This window comes from Eumetopias jubatus, unplaced genomic scaffold (genome assembly GCF_037043125.1).
Source record: "Eumetopias jubatus isolate StellerSeaLion01/CBP00866 unplaced genomic scaffold, mEumJub1_p1.0 scaffold_11, whole genome shotgun sequence".
In the NCBI taxonomy this organism is placed as follows: Eukaryota; Metazoa; Chordata; class Mammalia; order Carnivora; family Otariidae; genus Eumetopias; species Eumetopias jubatus.
Genome location: NW_028274817.1, coordinates 88,203,753 through 88,228,215, shown reverse-complemented (window position 1 = coordinate 88,228,215; position 24,463 = coordinate 88,203,753). Strand labels below are relative to the sequence as shown.

At 35.5% G+C, this 24,463-nt stretch overlaps 1 protein-coding gene across 6 annotated transcripts in view; it reads left to right on the top strand.

The window, feature by feature from the left end:
- The window catches only part of KDM6A (lysine demethylase 6A), a 209,317-nt gene that overhangs the window by 167,062 nt on the left and 17,792 nt on the right, over window positions 1–24,463 (top strand). For all 6 annotated transcript variants that reach the window (XM_028113342.2, XM_028113341.2, XM_028113344.2 and 3 more), the window contains 9 exons: window positions 2,950–3,079; window positions 4,597–4,702; window positions 5,303–5,508; window positions 7,565–7,629; window positions 7,706–7,780; window positions 8,331–8,479; window positions 16,542–16,656; window positions 20,117–20,304; window positions 21,111–21,252. In XM_028113342.2, coding sequence (XP_027969143.1) covers window positions 2,950–3,079; window positions 4,597–4,702; window positions 5,303–5,508; window positions 7,565–7,629; window positions 7,706–7,780; window positions 8,331–8,479; window positions 16,542–16,656; window positions 20,117–20,304; window positions 21,111–21,252 — 1,176 coding nt within the window. The remainder of the gene's footprint in view (window positions 1–2,949; window positions 3,080–4,596; window positions 4,703–5,302; window positions 5,509–7,564; window positions 7,630–7,705; window positions 7,781–8,330; window positions 8,480–16,541; window positions 16,657–20,116; window positions 20,305–21,110; window positions 21,253–24,463) is intronic.

The window sequence follows — 24,463 nt, the reverse complement described above, 5'->3', positions numbered from 1 at the left end:
ACACACACACACACACAGTTGTAAGTGGCTTGATACATCAAAACACTATGGATCCCTGGGGTTGCTTGGGTTATTTCAGTAACTATAGGCCTTGGTTTATTAATGAAGAGACCAAAGATGCTCTGATAAATTAGAGATACAAATCTTTAGAGAAAAGTCAAGATGGCAAATGATAGGCATCAGGTTTACCATTTCTGTTCTGTTGGTGATGTCCTGTCTGCTGGGCAGGATTCCAGAACTTGGAAGAGGAAAGTGACTTAGGCTCAAGAGACTTGATGTCTCTGGTCTAGAAGCTTCATAACCAAAGATAATTGAAGCGTAGATTGGTTTACTTACAGAGCACTTCTTCATTTACCTACCAAATGAGATGGGTAAATTTGAAACAAGTTTAAGCCAATATTGTAAAGAATTGGGCAATGACTAATTGTTTCCTACTCTGCTTGGGGAAAGTTTCAAAATGAGAGAAAGGAATTTAAAATGGGATGGTATTTTCTTTCTTCAACGCCTTTCTCCACTTTGCGTTGTTATATTAGTTTCATAACCCTAGCTTTGAAGTACTATAAACAGTGTTGGACACTTATATGTTCATAAGATAAAAGTCTTTTCCTGTTATGTACAGTTCTGTCCTTTGCATTAGGACTGACAAGTGTATTTTCAATGGAAAAAGCTTATAGTCACCATATAGACAACTACCTACATGAATTCCTTCAGGGAAATTCCTGTTTGTTTCAGACTTGGCCTCAAAAAAGCAGGGAGTCGGTGTTTGTAATACAATAGGAAACTGCTAGATTCAATTTGATTATATGGTTTATTCTGACTACCCTCTTATTTTCACATATATAGTTCCTTTTTAAGATGTTGGTTATTCTTGTTTGGTTCATCTTAGTGCTATACATCAAAAGGCGATTACAATACCTTTGCTGCTCTTATGGTTTAAAATTGTAATTGCAACATTTGGTGGTTCAATCACTATCCGTTCCCTTAGTCATATCTCACCTTTTTTTTTCTTTTCTCCACCTTTTTCTTTTCTATTTTAAAATAAAAGCAGCTGTATTTTTCAGTATTATACTTTCCCATTTCCCTTTTTTCTTTTGTTACAGAACTGTAGAAATGATGGAGGCAGAATTCTGCTAATCTATCAAACCCTGTTTTCTAGTCTCATCTCTAAATGTCCAGAATGTTGTAGAAGCTTAAATTTTGGTGCTACATTTAATTAGTATGAGATGTTCTTTTATGGTACAGTTTTAATGTGTGGTCTATATCTTCCAGTTCCTTAAAATATTAATCATTTACTATATTGTACATTCATTTCCTGCTCTAGAAAACAAATTTTATGTATTCGGAGTCATATTTTGTTTAAATCCCAAAGTTAAAGAGTGGCAGATATACAATTCAACATGCAAACTAATTATTTATACGTATATTGTAAGTGAATGTTTATTTTGCATTGATTTAATGATAATACTCGAATTGTTTCTTTACCAGTGTCAACCACCTATTTTCTACTTCCATGGAATTTATAAATTAGTACTGATTTTATACCTAAATTTAAAAGCTTAAATGCCTATCTTTAAATGTACAGGACACTTATGCTTTGTTGAGAGATGTTGTGATAGAATATTCATTTATTTAACCTTTATCCTTAATTGTTAGTTGAACTTAAAATTTCACTTTAATAACTATTTCACATACTTTTAAAAAAAAAATCAGTTATTTTAAACTTAATTCATTCCTTGAGACCTGCCATGAACGCTTTTGTTTTTACTTGGAGTTACAGTTGAAGAAATTAAGAAAGTGACATCCATGATCCTGTTTAATGTAACATCTCAAAAGTTTGTAGCAGTGGAATTTCAAGCCTTAGTTTTCATTAATGCCAACCAAAACAGGCTGATTTGTAAGGGTTTTTTTCAGTTTGGCAAAAACATAGCAAGATAAGGAAAATTAATTTTGTTTCAACCTGTATTCTATAATATATGATGAAAATTGCTAATACCTTCTTCAGTAAGTAAAATTACTAAGTTTAACTCCCCGCCATAATTACAATTTTCAAATTCTTAACTAAAATTGTAGTGTTAAAGTACTTGCTATTTTAATGCATTGATTATTTTTGAACTTGTAATAATTGGGTGAAGTTAACCTGGAATGAATTGAAAGCTCAAAATTATATCTTGCTGATTTTCTGAGTTGGGTATAGACTTTAAGAAGTAGGGAAAAAAAATTTTTTTTTAACACTAAAAGAGTTACAATTTGGAAATAATTCTGCCATATTTGAAGAATTTATAACTTAACAGACATGATACTTTAACCCATTAAAGGAAAAGAAACCCCAATTACTACTAAGTAATAATTATATAGAATATCAGAGAATAGATAGCAGTTATATGCCTCATTAAAAATAACTGGTATAATTTTCATAAAGTTTAGTAGATTGGAGTCTTGCTGAATCTTATAGAAAATTCTTTCCAGACTTGAGAGGAAAAAGTACAGATCTTTTCAGTTTGAGAATTATCACAAAGATATTCTGGTTATAATTGCTGAGATGAGACATAGGAAGAAAGACGTATTCTATTTTTACTATTATCTAGACTTTTTTGGTCATTTTAACGTTTAATGGAAAGACTCTGATGGTAGAAGATGGCGGAGAGGAAATTGGAGTTCGTGTTTGTTCTTTAGGTGAGGAAAATAAATTGGAAAGTTATGAGCAAAATAAGGAATGTCATCAATAATTCATGTGTTGTATTTTTTCTATTACTTTTCTTCAATGAAAGTAGAGGAATGAAACTACATATTTGCTGAAATTAATAATTGTTCTTAATTTTTTCTGATAGATCCAAATCTCCTGGATTTGTGCAGCTGCCCAGTAACTTGATTAGTACTTAATTCAGGATTTTTTTTTCTGTTTTCTAAATAAATGTCCAGCTGATTTATTCTCCCTTCTTTTTTTTTAAGGAATCTAGGTAAAAATGGCTTATCTAACAGTAGCATTTTATTGGATAAATGTCCACCTCCAAGACCACCATCTTCACCATACCCTCCCTTGCCAAAGGACAAGTTGAATCCACCTACACCTAGTATTTATGTGAGTCTGAATTAACTGACTAGAAATAAATTAAACCGGTGTTTGCACCTACCTGTCTTTCATAAGATCTTGCTTTAAGTTAATATGGATGTCCTTTAGGAAACATTAAAATCATTGGCAGTAGCTTGAATGTTTTGGGGGGGAAAAGATGTATTCAGAAAGATTTCATAATAGCATTTATAAAACATGCCTTCTCAGTTATTAACCATGATTACATTAGAGTAGTGAGAAATACTTCTTACTGCCCCCAATTTTGAACGGTATGAGGCGAAAACCACCTAAAAGTATAACTTACGCTGGGTTTTAAATCTGCATTCTACTAGTTATATGGACCTTAACATTCATTCTGCTTATGCATCTACAAAACTGTGTACTTTCATTACCTTCAAAAAAGGCATTTGAGAACATAAAATGTGATAATAGGCATGTCATTTTTTTTAAAGAATGTTAAAAGATTATTTAAAACCGGATGTTAGTTTTACTTTAAGAACATTTAGACATCTGATGTAGGAAGTTGATAAAAGTTCAGTCAAAGAAACTCTTATATTTCTCCCAAGTAGGTCCTCCTACCCCATTTCTTTCCATCCTCCCAATTATACCCCAAATGAAAAAAATGTTAAACTATCAAGTTTGTTTTTTGGGGATTTGGCCCTGTTTTTGCCCTCTAGAGGCCAAATAGTATCGTATTAATCCTTCCTCCAACCAGTATTTATTGATCCTTCAGTATGTAAGAGAAGCACTGGGATAGATGTGTAATAAAACCTTTAAACGGAAGTCTGAGAGAGGGAAATGCAAAATTAAGATTTATCTTTTATGGGTCTTCTTCAGCTTGCTTTCACTTTGGTATTATTTTTAAAAACACTGTGACCTTTTGTGGTTTTCTTTTCTCTTTTTGTGAGGAAAAAGCCCACATAACATAAAATTTACCATCTTAACCATTTTTAACTATACACTTCAGTAGTGTTAAGTAATATTCTTATTGTTGCAGAACACTTCTCCAGAACCTTTTCATCTTGCAAATCTGGAATTCTATACCCATTAAATAGCAACTCCTTTTCCCCTGGTCTCCTCAGCCCCTGGGTAACCACCAGTTTATGTTTCTATAAATTGACTACATTAGATACCTCATATAAGTAAAATTTTACAGTTTTTCTTTTTGTGACTGCTTTATTCTCACTGAACATAGTGTCTTCACGGTTCATCCACATTGTAGCATGTGATAGGATTTTCTTCCTTTTTAAAGTTGAATAATATTTAAATCGCTTTGATTTTGAAGTTTTAATTTTATTTCTTCCCGCATATTTTGTTCAAGATACAGTGGACAAGAGAAATGTATGTGGTTACTATCTAATTACAACTTAGGGTCAAAAGACACAGTGATAAAATGCTGTAAAATATAAAATAGAAATTACAGGGTGCATTGTTAAATTGCAATAAATGATGAATATGAATTTGGCATAATATTTAAATAAAAGGTCTGTTTTCCAGAGATCTGACCATATGTTTTAATTTTACAGTTGGAAAATAAACGTGATGCTTTCTTTCCTCCATTACACCAATTTTGTACAAATCCAAACAACCCTGTTACAGTAATACGTGGCCTTGCTGGAGCTCTTAAGTTGGGTAAGCTTTAAATAAGAAAAAGAAAAGTTTTATATATCCTTTGCTATCTGTGACACTTAAAGCACTGGCAGAAACTTATTTCTATTAAGTTTTTCAGTTTTCACATTTTCATTTTAATATTTTCTGGCACTGTGTGTGTGTGTGTGTGTGTGTGTGTGTGTGTGTGTGGTTGTATATCACTTTTTTAATCCATAGTGTGAAGATACAATGACAATATTGGTTCCTGGCAGTTTATTAGTGGTTTTTAAATTTAGCTTTTGGTCTAATTATATAATTGTGATTTAGGTTATCTAATGAAATAATTTTTAATATAAAATGTAGATAAAATTCAGTGCTACTAATAAGACTGTAGCCTCCTAACTAGTGCCTGGCCCCTTGATTCCGCCTTTGCTGTTGGCATGATGATTAGGTCTGGGGCTTCATTGTCTGGTTGTGTAAACCTGGCACGACGTTTAGGTTGTGCAGAGGCCCTGGTTGTTTTTTAGGGGAACCGGATAGAGTGCCATAAAACATTTTCTTTTTTTTCTTAACAAAAGCACTTTTAATGTATTATTCCAAATATAATTTTCATTTATTAACTACATTTATTTATTTATGAAGACCTGGGACTTTTCTCTACCAAAACTTTGGTGGAAGCTAACAATGAACATATGGTGGAAGTGAGGACACAGTTGTTGCAGCCAGCCGATGAAAACTGGGATCCTACTGGAACGAAGAAAATCTGGCACTGTGAAAGTAATCGATCTCATACTACAATTGCTAAATATGCACAGTACCAGGCCTCCTCCTTCCAGGAATCATTGAGGGTAAGTGTTTACTCCTTGAACATTATTTTATTTTTAGACTATTTTATTGTTTTCTGTTCTTTTATTTTGAAAGGGCACATTTCTTTTGTAAGCATCTCATTATTTTGTAGTTACACGAAATACTCTGTAAGTGCTATGCAGTTTGCTCTTAGTAAAGTCAAAGCAAGCCTATGGGTTGATAAAGTAAATATTGTTACTGTCTAGTGAGATGTCTCCCTCATCCCTGGGATGTTTCTGTTTAAAGCAGGCTTTCTCAGTCTTGGCATTATTAACATTTTGGTTGGATAATACATTGTTGTGGGAGACTGTCTTGTATATTGTAGGGTGTTTGGTAGCATCCCTGCCCTCTCTCCACTGGATGCCTATAGCTCACCCCTTACCGTCTACCCCAGTTGTTAACAGTCAGAAAGGTCTCCATGCATGCCAAATATCCCTTGGAGGGTAAAATTGCCTCTGATTGAGAGCCACTGATACCAGAGGATAAAATAAGTCTTGAGATTGCTTTATGCTTGCAAAATTCCTAGTCTTGTGCCTTCCCATTTTTCTCCTCTACCAGGTTAGTATTATCTGATAGATAACGCCTCCAGGAAGCATTAGTGTTGTTCTTACTGGCCTCAGTCTGAAGGAGAAAACTGAGGGAGAGGCATAAATTATTTCAAAATATATGGAAAATTAAAAACCAAAGCAGAAAAATAATCAGAGGATTATTATTAAAAGAGTCAGGCATTTCAGCAGTGAATCATTACTAAAATCCTTGAGCACTGTAATGAGTACTTTGTGAATTCTCCCACAAAGTGAACATAAAACATCCACAAAAATGAGTTTATTAAATGTATTACTCAAATACTTGCTGTATTACTAAGTTGTTTTGTACATATCCTACAGCTAAAACTTAATATGTGCCTGCAAGTCTTTAATTTGTAATTCATTAGATTTGCTTATCTGTTTAAAATTCTGCCTCGAGTTCACATGTTTAATGAAGGCAACGTTTGTACCTGCGAATTGTGTATTTGTATTTCTTTCTCACTACCATTCCCTATATCCTACAGAGAAATTCATCTAATGAGAATTGTCCTGCAGCTTTAATGAGCTGCAGTGAATTCATTGTCTGTATGAATCTCATATGGCCAAACTTTTGAGATACTTCAACTGTGTGGTAGTATTATGTTCAGAAGAGGATAAATAATAAGCAAGATTCAGGGATCACCCAGGAAGCCACCAAAGGAGGAGGAGTTGAAAAGCAAAGATCCTAAGAGGCAGAGTATTTATATGGGATAGGATCCATAACCAAAGAAAAGAAGCCTTTTTGTGTGCTCTGATGGCATGGACTATTACATGTGAAAATTTTGGCAAATGTTTAGAAACTATACATTTAAAGGGAGGGAGACCAAAATGTACTAAGTATTGCTAACTCAAACAGGACAGTGTTGAGATACTGTATCTGTGACCCCAAAATTGTAAATAGTAGTAGTAATGTTTGCATTGAAAAGCACCTATATTTATGCAGCACTTCTTTCCCTTACTAATGTTGTAAATGTGTTACCATTTGTGTATAATTCATTGTGGAAGAAAAGATTTAACCCAGGGAGAACTTCCATTTGTCCATAATCAAGAATAGAGAACATCTTACCTTCTACCCTTATAGTTACATACATACCCACACACCGCTGCTAGTTTAGAAAATTTATAATCAAGATGGATAGGCCTCTCAGTTAAAAAAAAAAAAAAAAAAATTCTCTCCTCTTAAAAATGGGTCAAGAATGAGATTCTGTAGATTTTTGCCCTTAGAGAAGAATGTTATTAAGAAAGAACTCTTAAGATAACTGTGGCTGAGGAGGGCAGATACCATGCCGATGGGTGGTGAGCATTGACTTTTCTTGGGTTTTTATTTAATGTGTGGTCTTAAAAGAAATTTTCATGTGAAAGCGGCCTATAGAAACTTAGCTTCCAAACATAGATAATACCATCAATCTAGGTGTGAAATTTACAGTTGCATGATGGAAGGGATAGCTGGTTGTGGAATACTAAACTAGAATGTGTTTTGCTTAATCTATAGGAAGAAAATGAGAAAAGAAGTCACCATAAAGACCACTCAGATAGTGAATCTACATCTTCAGATAAGTAAGTCATTTTTAATGTCCACTTAGTATTTCTGTTTAAAAGGCATGTTTCTAATATTGTCTCTCTTTTTTTTAAGTTCTGGGAGGAGGAGGAAAGGACCCTTTAAAACCATAAAGTTTGGGACCAACATTGACCTGTCTGATGACAAAAAGTAAGTCTTTGTAGTATTTCTGTGAACTGATGCATAGAGGTATCCTCTGCAAGAGAGAATTGTCTACAATTTCCTCTTCTCTTTCCTTCCTTGTCATTTTTCCGAGTTGATATACAAGTTTCAGATAAATTATTTTTGCTAGGTTATACAATGAAGTTATTTTCTTTAACTTAAAACTTGTACAGGTTTTCATCAAGACCCTGACTAGGCTAAGTACATAATCATAAAGTTATTTTATGATTAATAGTGTATAATAATTTTATAAAATAGAATTCTACAACAATTATAAAAATAGGAAGTCAGGTTTTTTTCTTTCATTTACTCAGTATTTTTGTTTTTAACTCCGTAATTTTTGTGCCTCTTTTCATTAGGAGGTTTTCTTTGGAATAATAGAAAAAATAAAGCATCTCATTGTTTCCTGTGCAAAAGTACAATATTTATAGATCTCATTGTTTTTTGGATTGGGACACAAAGTTTTTGAAGAAATGGCTAACTTCCATAAATATTTGTGGCAGGATTTCACTCTTGATCTGTTGTTATTTTATTGCAGATGGAAGTTGCAGCTACATGAGCTGACTAAACTTCCTGCTTTTGTGCGTGTCGTATCAGCAGGAAATCTTCTAAGCCATGTTGGTCATACCATACTGGGCATGAACACAGTTCAACTGTACATGAAAGTTCCAGGAAGCAGAACACCAGGTAACTTTTATGAACTAACGTTATCTCCTACAATTGAAAAACGGGATTAATCAAAATATAAAACATGCAAAAGAGAACCAGATTCTTTTCATTTACACTGAAGGAAACTGAAACTGAAGGAAACTCCTGTTATAAGGTTTGACTTGTATTATTAAGATTTTTCCCATTATATTATCTTTTTTTAATAGAATAGTCCTGAAACAATAGCATTTTAATCTGGAAAGGGGTCATTGGAGCACTCCTGGGAAAGTCCCTGTGGCTTAGAGACTGTTGTTGATCCTGTCTCCAGAGTGATGGGATATAGTTTTTTTTAAACTTTTCTTTTTGCCGTAGTCACACTAAGAAATATATTTTATGGGGGCGCCTGGGTGGCTCAGTGTTAAGCAGCTGCTTTTGGGTCAGGTCATGATCCCAGAGTCCTGGGATTGAGCCCCGCATCAGGCTCCCTGCTCCGCGGGAAGCTTGCTTCTCCCTCTCCCACTCCCCCTGCTTGTGTTCCCTCTCTTGCTGCGTCTCTGTCAAATAAATAAATAAAATCTTTAAAATATATATATATATATTTTATGACTTTGTGCACATATGTGTATACAAGAACAGTTTCATAGAATAATACATTTTCTAGTCTATTCCATTCTATTTCATTTAAATAAGGAAGTAGAGGTTGTAATCCTCTAATTGGGATGCAACACACAGTTCACACAAAGCACTTGATGGGGAGACATTTCTAGAGTTCTCCTGGTATCCAGTCTGGACTTCCTATTAACTGGGCTTGTCACTTTTGGCAAGTCACATTTCCTTCTCTGGGTCTTTTTCTTCATTTGTAAAATGAATTACATTGGTTTTAAACTTAAAATTCTGACCAACACTAATATACCATCTTCTTTGTGTTTCCTTGGATTTACATGAAATTTCTGAGTGATGTTCAAAATATTTAACAATTAGAGCTGATGACTGGTGATAACAAGTTCACTTATATACCAATGCCTATAGGCTGCATATCACCATCAGATGTTTTTGTTTGCAACTTGAAGCAGCCATGGTTTGAAAACCAGAGTGCTTTCTTCTTTGTCACCTGCTTATTGAATTGTAACTACAAAGTTCTATCAAAATAGGCCTATGCTTGCTTCTAGGTAACATAGGTCAGTGGACTCTGAGTCCTGACTGCTCATTAGAATCTCTTTTAAAAAATAAATAGTTGATTAACCTCTGGAGATTGGGATCAGGCACAATATTTTTTAAAAAGTTACCCAGAGGATTATACTGTACAGCCAGGATTAGAACCATTAGGTTGTAGTAGTTTTTATCCTCAAACCAGTGGAAGCCCAATTCTGTGATATTTTATCCATACTTGGGTAAGGTGGAAACAGTTCTAGAATAAATGGCAGAAGAGCTATATGTGCCCCCCCCCCGCCATTTAGACACTGATGTAAATACTGAGCAAGTTATTTAAACACTCTAAAGGTTTTTTTAAAAGACTTATTTATTTATTTTAGAGCACGAGCAGGAGGGTCAGAGAGAGGGACAGAGAATCTCAAGCAGAGTCTGCAAAGAGTGTGGAGCCCATTACAGGGCTCGATCTCCCAACCCTGAGATCAGGACCTGAGCCGAAACTAAGAGTCGGATGCTTAACCAACTGTGCCACCCAGGCGCCCCAAGAGTTCATTTTTCTTATGTATGTAGTATTGGATTGGTTCTTTTAAGATTCATTTCAATTGAAAACCTCTCCAATTTGAATTATTTTATGTAAATAATTCCCTCAACTCAAAAAGAATGCAGTTTTTCATTACAGATGGGGGGGCGCGGGAAGCAAACTTGGTAGATTACTTCTTTGTCACTTGTGTCTAGACTGTTTCGGTTTTTTTTTCAGTTTGTATATAAGGCATTAATTTTTCAGAAGTGTCCTGTGGAACATTGAAGAATTCTCTAAGGAATTCCCTTAGAGTAGTGCTATCTAGTAGAAATATAATGCAAGTCTTATATATAATTTAAAGTTTTATAATAGTCATATCAATGTAAAACAAAATAGGTGAAAATCATTTTAACCTGGTATATCCAAATCTTATCATTTCAGCTTGTAATCAATATAAAAGTTATGGGATTTTTCACAGTTTTTGATTTCATATTAAGTCTTTGAAATCCAGTGTGTACTTTATAATTTCTGCATATCTCAGTTTATATGAACCCCATTTCAGGTGGTTACTCTGTTAGAGAACTCACTCTTGGAAGAAATGGATAGTTTAATTAGTTCAATTTTTAAAAAATTATTTTGAATACTTTTTTATGGGGCAAACACTTTGTTCCTGGAGTTACATAGATAAGGTGGTACCTACCTCATGGACTTTATGCTCAATCATGTATGTTCTAAACTATAGAGATGCTCTCAGGCTCTACCCCAAAACATTTTGAATTTGACAGTGGGATTTCAGCATCTCTAATTATAATTAGTGCTAAATTTTATTTTGGAGTCCACACCATGGACAATTCCAACCATCTACCCATGGTAAGAGTTTGTAAGTATTAAGAGTACCATATTCACTTTTTTCCCCAACACCATTTGTTGAAGAGACTGTCTTTTTTCCATTGGACATTCTTTCCTGCTTTGTCAAAGATTAGTTGACCATAGAGTTGAGGGTCCATTACTATAAAGAACTTACTAAACTCAACACCCAAAGAACAAATGATCCAATCAAGAAATGGGCAGAAGACATGAACAGACATTTTTCCAAAGAAGACATCCAAATGGCCAACAGACACATGAAAAAGTGCGTAACATCGCTCGGCATCAGGGAAATCCAAATCAAAACCTCAATGAGATATCACCTCACACCAGTCAGAATGGCTAAAATTAACAAGTCAGGAAACGACAGATGTTGGCAGGGATGCAGAGAAAGGGGGAACCCTTCTACACTGTTGGTGGGAATGCAAGCTGGTGCAGCCACTCTGGAAAACAGTATGGAGGTTCCTCAAAAAGTTGAAAATGGAGCTACCCTATGATCCAGCAATTGCACTACTGGGTATTTACCCCAAAGATAAAAATGTAGGGATCCAAAGGGGTACATCCACCCCGATGTTTATAGCAGCAATGTCCACAATAGCCAAACTGTGGAAAGAGGCAAGATGTCCATCGACAGATGAATGGATAAAGAAGATGTGGTATATATATACAATGGAATATTATGCAGCCATCAAAAGGAATGAGATCTTGCCATTAGCAACGACGTGGATGGAACTGGAGGGTGTTATGCTGAGTGAAATAAGTCAGAGAAAGACATGTATCATATGACCTCACTGATAGGAGGAATTCTTAATCTCAGGAAAGAAACTGAGGGTTGTTGGAGTGGTGGGGGGGGGTGGGAGGGATGGGGTGGCTGGGTGATAGACATTGGTGAGGGTATGTGCTATGGTGAGCACTGTGAAGTGTGTAAGACTGTTGAATCACAGATCTGAACCTCTGAAACAAATAATACAATATATGTTAAAAAAAAAAAAGGCAGGAGGGGAAGAAGGAAGGGGGGGAATCAGAGGGGGAGATGAACCATGAGAGACTATGGACTCTGAAAAACAAACAGGGTTCTAGATGGGAGGGGGGTGGGAGGATGGGTTAGCCTGGTGATGGGTATTAAAGAGGGCATGTTCTGCGTGGAGCACTGGGTGTTATATACAAACAATGAATCGTGGAACACTACATCAAAAACTATAATGATATAATGTATCGTGATTAACATAAAAAATTTTTAAGAAGTACCATATTCACATCATACTATTATGTGTAAAAGACACGGTATGGTGAGAGCAGCGACATTTTTCTCTATTGAGGTAAAAATCACACAGTAAAACTAATTCTTTTAAAGTATGCAGTTCAGTTGCATTTTAGTGTATATTCACTGTGCTGTGTAGCCATCACTTCTGTGTAGTTCCAAGAGATTTTCATCTGTCCAAAAGGAAACCTCATACCCATTAAACATTAACTCCCCATTCCCCACTTCCTTCTGCCCCTGGCAACCAGTAGTCTACTTTCTGGTTCTATAGAATTACCTGTTCTGGATGTTTCATATAAATGGAATCATATAATATGTTCCCTTTTGTGTCTGGCTTCTTTCAGTTAGCATGTTTTTGTGGTTACCTGCATCGTATTAATGGTTCAGTCCTTTTTATGGCCAAATATTCCATTGTGTGGATATAGGACATTTTGTTTATCCGTTCATCAGTTGGTGGACATTTGGGTTGATTGCACTTTTTAGCTGTTGTGAATAGTGTTTCTGTGAACATTCATGTGCAAGTATCTGTCTGAATCCCTTTTTCCAGTTGTTTTGGTTATATACCTAGGATTTGAATTGATGGTTCATATGGTGATTCTATGTTTAACTTTCTGAGGAACTGCCAAACTGCTTTCTACAGTAGCTGCACCATTTTACATTCATGCCAGCAATATATGAGAGTTCCCACATCCTCACCAACACTGATTATTTTCCATTTTTTCTTATTATGGCCAACCCAGTGGATGTGAAGTGGTTTTTCTTTGTGGTTTAGATTTTCATGTGCTTGCTGGCCATGTATATTATCCACTTTGAAAAAATGTCCATTCAGGTCCTTTTCCCATTTTTTAATTCAGTTGTTTGTCCTTTTGTTGTTGAGTAGTAGGAGCTTATATTTTGCATATTAACCCGTTATCTAATATATGATTGGTAGATATTTCCTCCTATCCTTTAAGTTATTTCATTCTCTTGATAATGTTCTTTTTTTTTTTTTTTTAAAGATTTTATTTATTTATTTGAGAGAAAGAATGAGAGAGAGAGCACATGAGAGGGGAGAGGGTCAGAGGGGGAAGCAGACTCCCTGCCGAGCAGGGAGCCCGATGCGGGACTCGATCCCGGGACTCCAGGATCATGACCTGAGCCGAAGGCAGTGGCTTAACCAACTGAGCCACCCAGGCGCCCGATAATGTTCTTTGATACACAAAAGTTTTTAATTTTGATGAAGTTCAGTTTATCCATTTTTTGTTTTGTTGCTTGTGCTTTTGGTATCATATGTAAGAAACCACTGCTGAATCCAGGGTTATCAAGTTTTACCCGTTTTTCTTCTTAGATTTTTATAGTTCCAGCTCTTATATTTAGATATTTGATCCATATCAAGTTAATTTTTATATGTGGTTTTATATGAGCTAAGGGTCCAAATTCATGCTTTTGCATATCCAGTTGTCCCAGCACTATTTGTTGGAAAGACTATTCTTTCCTCTATAGAAGGGTCTTAGCACCCTTGTTGAAAATCAGCCACAGATGTATGGATTTATTTCTGAAATCTTGATGCTCTTTCCTTCATTTATATCTCTGTCGTTATGCCAGTACCACACTGGTTTGACTGCTGTACCTTTGAGGTAAGTTTCAAAATTGGAAAGTATGAATCTTCCAACTTAGGTAGTTACCTTTACTGTAGTACTTTATCTCTTCGTCACAGGGTTGTGAATTACTATCTTTGTTTCATTTCAGCCCCAAAATTCAGCCTCTAGTATTTTCTTACATGGCAGATTGGCTAGTGACAAACTCTTTCAGCTTTTATTTATCTGAGAATGTCTTAGTTTCTGCTTTATTTTTGAAGAATAGTTTTGCCAGATATGGAATTCTTGGTTACTTTTTTTTTCTTTCTTTCAGAGTTTAAATGTGTTACCCTGTTGCTTTCTGGCCTCTGTGGTTTCTGATCTGAAATCAGCTATTAATCTTACTGATAATCCCTTGTATGTGACAAATCACTTTTTTTCCCCCTGCTTTCAAAATTCTCTTTGGGTTTTTAGTTTGACTCTAAGGTGTCTTGGTGTGGCTCTCTTTGAGTTTTTCCTACTTTGGAGTTTCTTTAGCTTCTTTGATGTATAGATGCATGTATTCTGTCAAATTTGGGAAGTTTTGGACCATCACTTCTTCATATATTCCTATTGTCCTTTCTCCTGTTCTGGGACTCCCACAATGCATAGGTTAGTGTATTTGATGGTCCCATAGGCTCTGTTAATTTTTCTTCGTTCTATTTTCTTTCTTCCCAAAATGATTAGTTTCATTTGACCTATCTACAAGTTTGTGGATTCTTGCTTTAACCTGCTCACATCTGCTGTTTGAAACCTACTAGTGAATTTTTAATTTCAGTTATACTTTTCAGCTTCAGGATTTTATTTATGATAATTTCTGTCTCTTTATTAATAATCTCTTTTGAGACCTCATTCTCCTTATTTCCTGTGGTTCTTGTTTATGGTTTATTTTAGCTCTTTGAAGTATACTTAAGACAGTTGATTTAAAGTGTTTGGCTATGAAGTCCAATATCTGTTCTTTTTCAGGAATAGTTTTTGTTTTTGTTTTTGTTTTTTCCTGTGACTGGGTCATACATTTTTGTTTATTTGCAAGCCTCATAATTTTTTGTGAAAACAGACTCTGAGAATTAAAAAAAAAACCAAAACAGATTGTATTCTCGGTCAGATGTAGTCCCTGAGGTCTCTGTTCCCTAAGCATAGTACTGTGCTAATATTTTGACATTTTGAATGCTATCATGTGGCAATTACAGAAAGCAGATTCTCCCTCTCCATGGTTTGTTCTTCCTTATTGTGGGCTACAGTTGTCTGTTTAGTGACTTTTCCACAGTATTTTCACAAAGACTGTATTCCTTGGCATGTGTGAGTGCTGAAGTTTCTTTTCCATTATCTCAGCAGTTAGCCAGTGACCTGACAGAGATTTCCTTCAGTGCTTTGTGCCAAAAAAAGAAGAATGGAAAAATGAAAAGAAAGAAAAGAAAAAATAATTCTCCAGGTCTTTGCAGATTGCCTTTGTGTTGAGTCACTCCTTATACACTTATCCATGCTGCTTACAGTTGTACTTTGAGCCTGTACTTTGAGCTCAAAGGCTCAGCCTTTGAGCCCTCCTTGCTTGCACTGCGCCTAAAGATTAGCAAGAAGTTAAAATTTATGGTCTTAGGTATTTTTCTGAGCATGCGTGGCTTTCTAAATTCTCTAGTATTCATGGGAACTTTTCAAAGCCTTTATTCCCCCCAAATCTCAGTCCCCAGCTTTTCTTTCCAGGCCTTTGGTGTGTCTGTTGCTTGCCCCAACTCTTTGTTTTTGCCTTTGTTCATTGACCTTTCAATGTTTTGGGGGAAACCTTCTCCACTGAACCACTTGCCCTGATAGAGTGAAGCTCCTTATGTTAGTCCTTTGGGGGAAACTCCAGTCAAGTCGAAACAGAAAAACATAATTCCTTGGGAACAAGATCCACTCTGCTCCCTCCAGAACCAGGGACACTCACGCTAGAATACAAGACTACCATTTTTAAGTCCACTGCCACACTAGTGATGTGGGTGGGGATAAGGTAAGTTAAAGTGACGTAAAAGTCTCCTACTGTGTTGTGAGTTCTTTCTGGTCAGGCATTCACTTGGTCGCTGTAAACCTTTGACTATTGCCCAGAGTTCTGGTAAGGTTCCTTCTGTCAGTTTTTACTAGATTTTTTCTTTTTTTAGTGTTTCTGAAGAGTTCTCCAGAGTTCCCTGCTCCATCACTTTTGTTGACAGTACTCCCACAGCTACATTTGAAAACCAGGTTTCTTGTCTCTTTATTGATGTCCTAATACTACTTGTGAGAAATGGTGATTAGTTCACAAAGAAGTGGTAATGATATCAATAATAGCTAATACTTATTACTTACCATATATTTGGCACTGTTCAGAGCAGTCATTATTTCATTGATCCCTCAAAACAACCCAGTGATTTATTGGAATTGTTATTATCTAATCTTCTATATAAGGAAATGGAGTCAGAAAGGCTTAGCAATGTGCCCAGGTTCACATAAGCTTAGGAGCCTGGCTGTAGAACCTAAGCTTTTAGTCTTGATTTAGACTACCTCTGCAGAAGGTCTTACTGAATAAGTTAGGAGCTGACCAAACTCTGCTCTAAAACTAGACACAGAAATAATGACAAAGAGCTGAATACCACCAGAACATTCTATGTTGAACATTTCCGAGGTCTTATTTCTAAAGGCACATTTTGCTATAGAATTTATAGTATGCTGATTACTGTTTTTCTTTTCTCATTTCAGGTCATCAAGAAAATAACAACTTCTGTTCAGTTAACATAAATATTGGTCCAGGTGACTGTGAATGGTTTGTTGTCCCTGAAGGTTATTGGGGTGTTCTGAATGACTTCTGTGAAAAGTAGGTTTCCAAACTAAATTTTCTTTAAACGTAATTATTCAAAAACAGTAATTGTAAAGGACAACTTACTAACCTGGATATCCCAATGTATGTAACCAGTTTTCACTTACCATTCAGCAAAAAATTCATTTAAATTGATTTGATTCCAAGTCTCTTCCTTTGCATTACTGAGAATACTTTAAGAAAGATGCGGCAGTAACAGCCTTGAATTTGGAAGATAGGAGGATTGAGTTGTTTATTAGGTTAATTGAACAATTGATACATAAATACTTGTTCATGTGGGAGATCTATATTCCAAGAAAAATTATTTTACTATGAATGGTTTTAGAAGTGGAAGGAATTCTATAATAGAGCCCTTTCATAGGCTGTTAATAACTCAAGTTTGAGCATATTACTCTTTGTCATATCACCATGATACAAATCCTTTTTAAAACTACACTGGCAACTATTCCTATAAAATAATTTTACAAAATTTAATCAACTGCTTCAGATTTTATTTTCTCTATTTGAAGGAACTCACCTAGTAGAAATATTCCTTTCCTTAAGGTCCTAGAAATAGCCTTCCTTTATTTCTTTATCTTGTGTCAGAGTACCTCAGAATTATTTTCATTGGTTTAAACTTATTTGTCTAAATGGAAACTCCATTATGTAAGCCTTGATATTTTCCTTTAGTAATAACATTGGAAAATTATTACGGATAAAAACATAAATTATACATATATATGGTGTTATTCTCCCCACCCCAAGGAAGTAAAGGGGGAACCACCAGAAATATTTACATTATGAGAGACTCTGAAAACTAATTATACAAATACTCCACATACTAAGAATTTGTTTATCGTGGGTTACAGGATCTTTGCTGTAAACATCTTTCTTGGTTTAGTAACAAGTGTAAATACAGTTACAAAAAAACCCCCACACTAATCCAAAATTTCCTTATATACAAGCAAAAGATAATTACCTTTCATTGTTTTTACTGTTTAACACACAGATTTCCTTTCATATAAGAAAGCCAAAGATGTGAAATTTTAAAGTTTCAAATGCCCTAATGAAATAACCTGATCTACTTTAATCTGTGCTTGCTTTTATGGACCAGTGGTCCGGTGGTAGCAGAGAAAGAGCAGTGTCATGTAGGAAATCTCCATTGTTCTACAGAAAGATCTATCTTTCTTTCTTTCTTTCCTTCTTTTCTTTTGATTTTATTTATTTATTTGAGAGCATGAGAGGGGGAGGGTCAGAGGGAGAAGCAGACTCCCTGCTGAGCAGGGAGCCTATGTGGGACTCGATCCTGGGACTCCGGGATCATGACCCGAGCCAAAGGCAGTTGCTTAACCAACTGAGCCACCCAGGTGCCCAAGATTTGTATTTCTTAAACTTTGAGATAGTAGTATATTTTTACAACACAGTACACTAATCCTTGTTCATTATTTCTGAGTAGAGATTGGCTCTCTTCAGGATTTAGTTTTTCTTTCCTACCTAATGGGGTGGTAATCTGGGAACAAAGATAATTAGAAGAGGCAGGTAATGTCTAAAAAGCGTGAACTTGGGGATAATAAAAATATCAAAAGTATGAAAGGTTAGGTAAATTTAAGCTGCAGAAATAGCATTTGCTACCCCAGCATTTCAGTGTAATTTTGTTTCACATAAGGATTGTTGCTTTTGATACTGACTGATATTGACCATGTCTGTAGTTTTTGTTATGACTAAACAGTATCTGTCTTGAAATAACCATTCACTTGAATATATGATAAAAAGGATGCTTGCTTTTTTGGGGTAACTTTAATTTTTTTTTTTTAACTTAGTTGTTGATTATTTGGTGGTCTTGCTTACTTGATTGCTTGCTTGCTTTTGGATAGAAAGGTTCCTCCAGTGTTATGATGGCAACACATGGGTGACGTAGGGATAGAATTTGTGTTTGTAACCATATTTTGCTTCATAGGCAGGTTTTTCTGGACTGTATCTACTGAGCCTTATTACAGACAGTAAAGCCCATCCATAGCCCCTTGCAGTTAGGCTACCATTGGCAGTCTTCTAGACTTTGAAGAGCAGCCTTGCATTTTTTTTAAGGAAAAAAAATAAGGCAAAGATTCCATCTAAATCAGCTGGTTGGTGAGATTTTTCCATAAAGGGCCAGATAATAAATATTTTAGGCTTTGCAGGTCATATGGTCTCTGTCACAGCTGTGTCACTGTGGTACATAAGCAATCATGTATAATAATATGTAAATGAATGGGCATGGCCATGGTCTAATAAAAGTTCTATTTACAAAAATAGGTGAGCTGGATTTGGCTCATGGGCCATAGTTTGCCAGCCCTTGATCTAAGCAAATAAGTTAAATTTAAACCAACGAGAATAATTTCAAGGTACACTTTATTGTATCCTTTGGCACAGGACAGAAGTAAAGACTACTTCTTAGATAATAAGGAAAGGAACACTTCCATTCTGCAAGTTTCTCCTTCCCCAAAATGTAGCTTATTGAATTTTATAAACTTCTCTTGTAGGAAAAGTTGCTATGCAGTTTTAAAAATACTTCCTTTTATATCATGATGAAGTAGAAAAAGAAGAAGCCAGATTTATTTTTTTTATTTTTTATTTTTTTTAAGATTTTATTTATTTGACAGAGAGAGACATAGTGAGAGAGGGAACACAAGCAGGGGGAGTGGGAGAGGGAGAAGCAGGCTTCCCGCGGAGCAGGGAGCCCAAGCGGGGCTCGATCCCAGGACCCTGGGATCATGATCTGAGCTGAAGGCTTAACGACTGAGCCACCGAGGGGCTCAAGAAACCAGATTTTAAAGTAAAAGCTTACTAAGATCCATAGACTGTTTCCAAAGTACATTGGTGGTGGCGGTGGCAGTGATGATGGTTATTTGTGCATGTGTGTGACTATTCGTTTTTTATGAAGTTGTTTTCAGCTGCATAGTTTTAACTAGTATCAAAACTCTAGAGACTGACATCCTGTCTCCTTTTCCTCTTAGAATTCAAAACAGCAGTAGAGACCATTCTTTTTTCCACTTTGCCTCAAATCAAGGTTCCTAAATACTTCATTATATTTTCCTTAGCATTCCTGTTTATGGACTTAAGTGACTTGATGTCAATTCCACCTTCCATTTACCTTTTAGAGATTTCTTGGTACTCCATGAAGAAGGGTTCAGTCAAATAGCCTTTAGTGAAATGAAATTAAGTTAATGTATAAGTGTTACTTAAAAGGAGCTTTGGATTTCATTTGGATCTTTGAAAAATCAGTTGAAGGTAGTAGTACTGATCTTTGGATAAGTTATCCAATACTTAACTGTAATTAATTTTACTCCCATTACATACGGTAGTTCTTATTGCACAGACAGTTAAGTTTCAATGCAGTGTGAATGAGCATGTTTTAAGAAGTTTTGACCTTGTTTTCCAGTCTTATTAAGGAGCTTTATTAAAGTATTTGATCCATCTGCATTATTTTTTCTTATTTCAGAAATAATTTGAATTTCCTTATGGGTTCTTGGTGGCCCAACCTTGAAGATCTTTATGAAGCAAATGTTCCAGTGTATAGGTTTATTCAGCGACCTGGAGATTTGGTCTGGATAAATGCAGGCACTGTTCACTGGGTTCAGGCTATTGGCTGGTGCAACAACATTGCTTGGAATGTTGGTCCACTTACAGGTATTTTAAAGAATATGCTAAAAAAAAAAGTTTAATTTATAAAAGATTGTATCTGATAGGTTTATTTTTTTTTCTTAGAATATAACTCACTAGAAATTGGAAGAAGAGTTGTATCTCCTTGAATAAAATTTTAATTTGTAGTACAAGAAATTAAATTCAAGTTAACAGGTAGAAATCCAAGACCATACATCTCACCAAATAACAAATTAATGTCTTTATATACAAGGAAGAAACACTTTGAATAATTTTTAGAGTGCTTGGTTTTGTTTTATAAAGCAAACCCTTTATGGGAGAAGGCAAAATAGAGTGGTTATTCATTCTTCGCGATTTTTCTTTTATCTGGTAATGTTGTATGAATAGCCCTAATATGTCAAAATCTGTTTGAATTATGCCTGCCTTCAAGCAGTAGATAATTCAGATTAAGAATATGGCCTTTGGAGCCAGAAAGACCTGGATTAGGACCAGGACCTGGCTCTTGCAACTTTGGGCAAGTTATATAACCTCTCTGGGCCTCAATTTCTTCATCTGTATAATGGGAATAATAAAATTAATAAGGTAATGATAAAGATGAAATGAGATAATGTATAAAAATAGCTCAGCACAATGCCTGGCACATAGTTACAGTAAGCACTCTTTATGTGTTCACTACTATTATTATTGCCATAATTATCAAAGAAACATAATTATTTTTGTAATGTTTGAGATTCTCAGAATTGGTATTGATAACATCTGAGAAGGTGATAATGGTAACTTCATATCTTTTGGTACTTTGGGTTGCTATTTTATAACTGTTTTTTTTTTCCTAGCCTGCCAGTATAAGTTGGCAGTGGAACGGTACGAATGGAACAAATTGCAAAGTGTGAAGTCAATAGTACCCATGGTTCATCTTTCCTGGAATATGGCACGAAATATCAAGGTCTCAGATCCAAAGCTTTTTGAAATGATTAAGTAAGTGCTTTCTAAAACTGCTGTAGTCCCTCTCTTTTTGGGGAGTGTTAACTATTCAGTACTTCCCCCCCCATAGAATTATGTTGACATCACAACAGAATGGTCCAGAAGTCTAGTAAAATGTAATACGGGAATCCACACATTAAAAGTATTTTTCCCTTCCAGATAGTCAGTACACTATGGTACAAAAAGGAATGAAGGCACACAAATGATTCTAAACCAGTAGATTCACAGGCCTGTGCTTCCCCACTACCCTCTGAGCCACCTGATTCCTAGGAGAACTTGAGTTTTAATATTGAAAGACTGCCCTTGGTATCAGGGGGAGAGAATGGCATCACAAAATAATTGCTGGTACAGATAAATTAGCATTTAATACAGGGACTTAACTAAAATGGCAGTTTTTTAATTGTTTTAATGAAATCATCCATCTTATAATTGTCCCTTTTCTTAGCTGCTTTATACACCTAATACAAGTTATTTGAATATATATATATCCTACTAAGCTTCTCATTTATTGTCAGTTTCTGTCTTAGCTATTTTGTAAATATATTTAGAAGTAATATTTTCAAACAGTGCTATATAGCAGTGTTTCCCTAAACTGTATTTTCTGCCACTGCTGCCCCTACCCTGAAAAGGTGGGTGATTCTGGTCAAAGAAATATGGAAAATGATGGATTAGATAAAGTTTTACAAGTCCTTTATTCTTTTAATAGTTTTTGTAAAATGTTGTATAGACTATGAGTGTTGGTGTGTTTTGTGAATGGGGAAGGAGGAGGGTTATATAATGTATTTCCCAAACGTATTTGTTTGACCAGTATCTCTTAAAGAATTGATCTCCTCAAAAACTCATTTTGGAATACACTGCTTTATACTCACTGATAAAATATTTATAGTTTTCATATTTGTTAAAGTAGTGCTTATATTAAGTATTTCTCCTGCAGCTATATTAATTTGGTCAGTATATGTCGTTTTCAAAATACTGTCTTTTGAAAATAATCCTGTCTTAATAAAATGATTTCAAACCTAAGTCCAAAATTTCATTCAAACAGAAATTATAGTGGTCAAGGTAACACACCTCTGGATTATCTTATGATATAGTCCTTTTATCAGTTGCAGTTTTTAGCTAGTCTTGGGCAGAAATAGTAGGGGAGACAAGAGGTAACAAAACCCAAATCATAGCAAATAATGTACAAATCCTTTTTTTTTAAATTCCGTTAATTAACATGTAACGTATTATTAGGTTCAGAGGTAGAGTTCAGTGATTCTTCAGTCTTATATAATACCCAGTGCTCATTACATCACGTGATACACAAATCCTTTAAAAAAGTTGGCTCTTGGGTACTGTATTCTATAAATGTAATTGGTAGTGGGTTGTGTGGGGTTATCTGTCCATTTATCTTATTATATCTGACGGTGGTACCTTGCTCTGAAGGGCAAGGTCAGGGTTACTTTTGGGGCGAAAAATGATTTAAAGTTACTGAAGATGTTTAGTCAATTTGAGATATGCATAAACTAGAGGCTAATTCAGATCTCCAAAAGAAGGTAGAGGGATGGTACAGCATAGAAACCATTTCTCTAAGGGGCGCCTGGGTGGCTCGGGCATTAAGCGTCTGCCTTCAGCTCAGGTCATGATCCCAGGGTCCTGGGATCGAGCCCCACATCGGGCTCCCTGCTCGGCGGGAAGCCTGCTTCTCCCTCTCCCATTCCCCCTGCTTGTGTTCCCTCTCTTGCTGTGTCTCTCTCTGTCAAATAAATAAATAAAATCTTTAATAAATAAATAAATAAATCTTTAATAAATAAATAAATAAATAAAAATCAATAGGACAGCATTAAATTGTCAATACTTAAAAAAAAAGAAACCATTTCTCTAATAGCTATATAGATTGAAAGTGACTCATTACATTTTAGATAGATTAGAATTTTATAATTGGGAAGGATTTTTAAGGTCATTTAGTCAAAACTACCACTAAGTGCAGTAATCCATTCTGTAGCCTCCATAATTTGTGGTCATCTATTGAGGTAGATGAGAATGTTACCTCACTATAATTCTCATTACCTCACTATAATTTTTGAAAGTTCTTTACAGATTGGCCTAAAATCTCATTACCTCACTATAATTCTTGAAAGTTCTTTACAAATTGGCCTAAAATCTACCTGTCATTTGGTCCTAAATCCCTAAATATGTTTCAGATTTATGTAGAATGTATCCCATTCAACAAGTGTTTAAGAACCAACTCTGTGCAGTGTTTAAATTAAAACCCCTCCCCTCAGGGGACTTAAATTCTAGTGGAGCAAGGCAGACCACCAGACAGATGAATAAACTACTAACAAGTAGTATGAATAAGACGAAATGTGTAATGTTTGGGGGGTGGGGGTGGGAGTGCTGCTTTTTTCTACAGCAGTCGAGGAAGGTGTCTGAGAAGTTGAGTTTTGTGCTTAGACCCAAATACTGAGATGGAGTCAACCAAAGACCTAGGGGTAGAACATTTCAGGCCTGAATGGCTGAATTGGGAACAGCTTTGGCATGTTTGTAGAACAGAAAGGCCAGTATATAGCAGAATGAGAGAAAGGGGGATTGCAGTAAGCTCAATGAAGTGAGCAGGAACCAGATTGGACATGGACTTTTAGGACATGGTAAGCAGTTTATATGTTTGTTCTGGGTGTTATAGGTTAGCATTAGAGGAGTATAAGCAGGAGATTGATGGGTTCTGATTTAAACTTTTAAGAAAATGAATCTGGTTGCTTTGTAGAGAATGGATTCCAAGAGGCAGTGATGGAAAGGGGGAGTGGGTGGACAGTTAGAAGGCAATTGCAACAGGACAGACCATCCTAGACAGACATTTACCCATGGGGGTAGAGAGAGGGATCAAACTAGGGTCTGTGGTGGAGCTAAAGCTCACAGAATTTGCACATATGTTGCAGAGTGGGGGGAGGAAGTGGCAAGAAGGAAAAAGGAATCAAGGGAAGATCATTGTCCTATTCTGTTCTTCTTCCTACCTGGTCTTCATTAATTTAAACATCTCTCAGCTCTGTCATCTTTTCCATCCCTCCGTCGCCATCATCCTTGTCATCCTTCTAGACTCCTTCCAGTTTATCATCATCCCTCTTAACATTTGAAATGTTGAGCATTGACCTTCGTATTCATCTTTGTTATAAAGTTGTGTTGTGTTGAAATTGGATACAAACCATTTGGATGTTTTTCGACTTCAAAT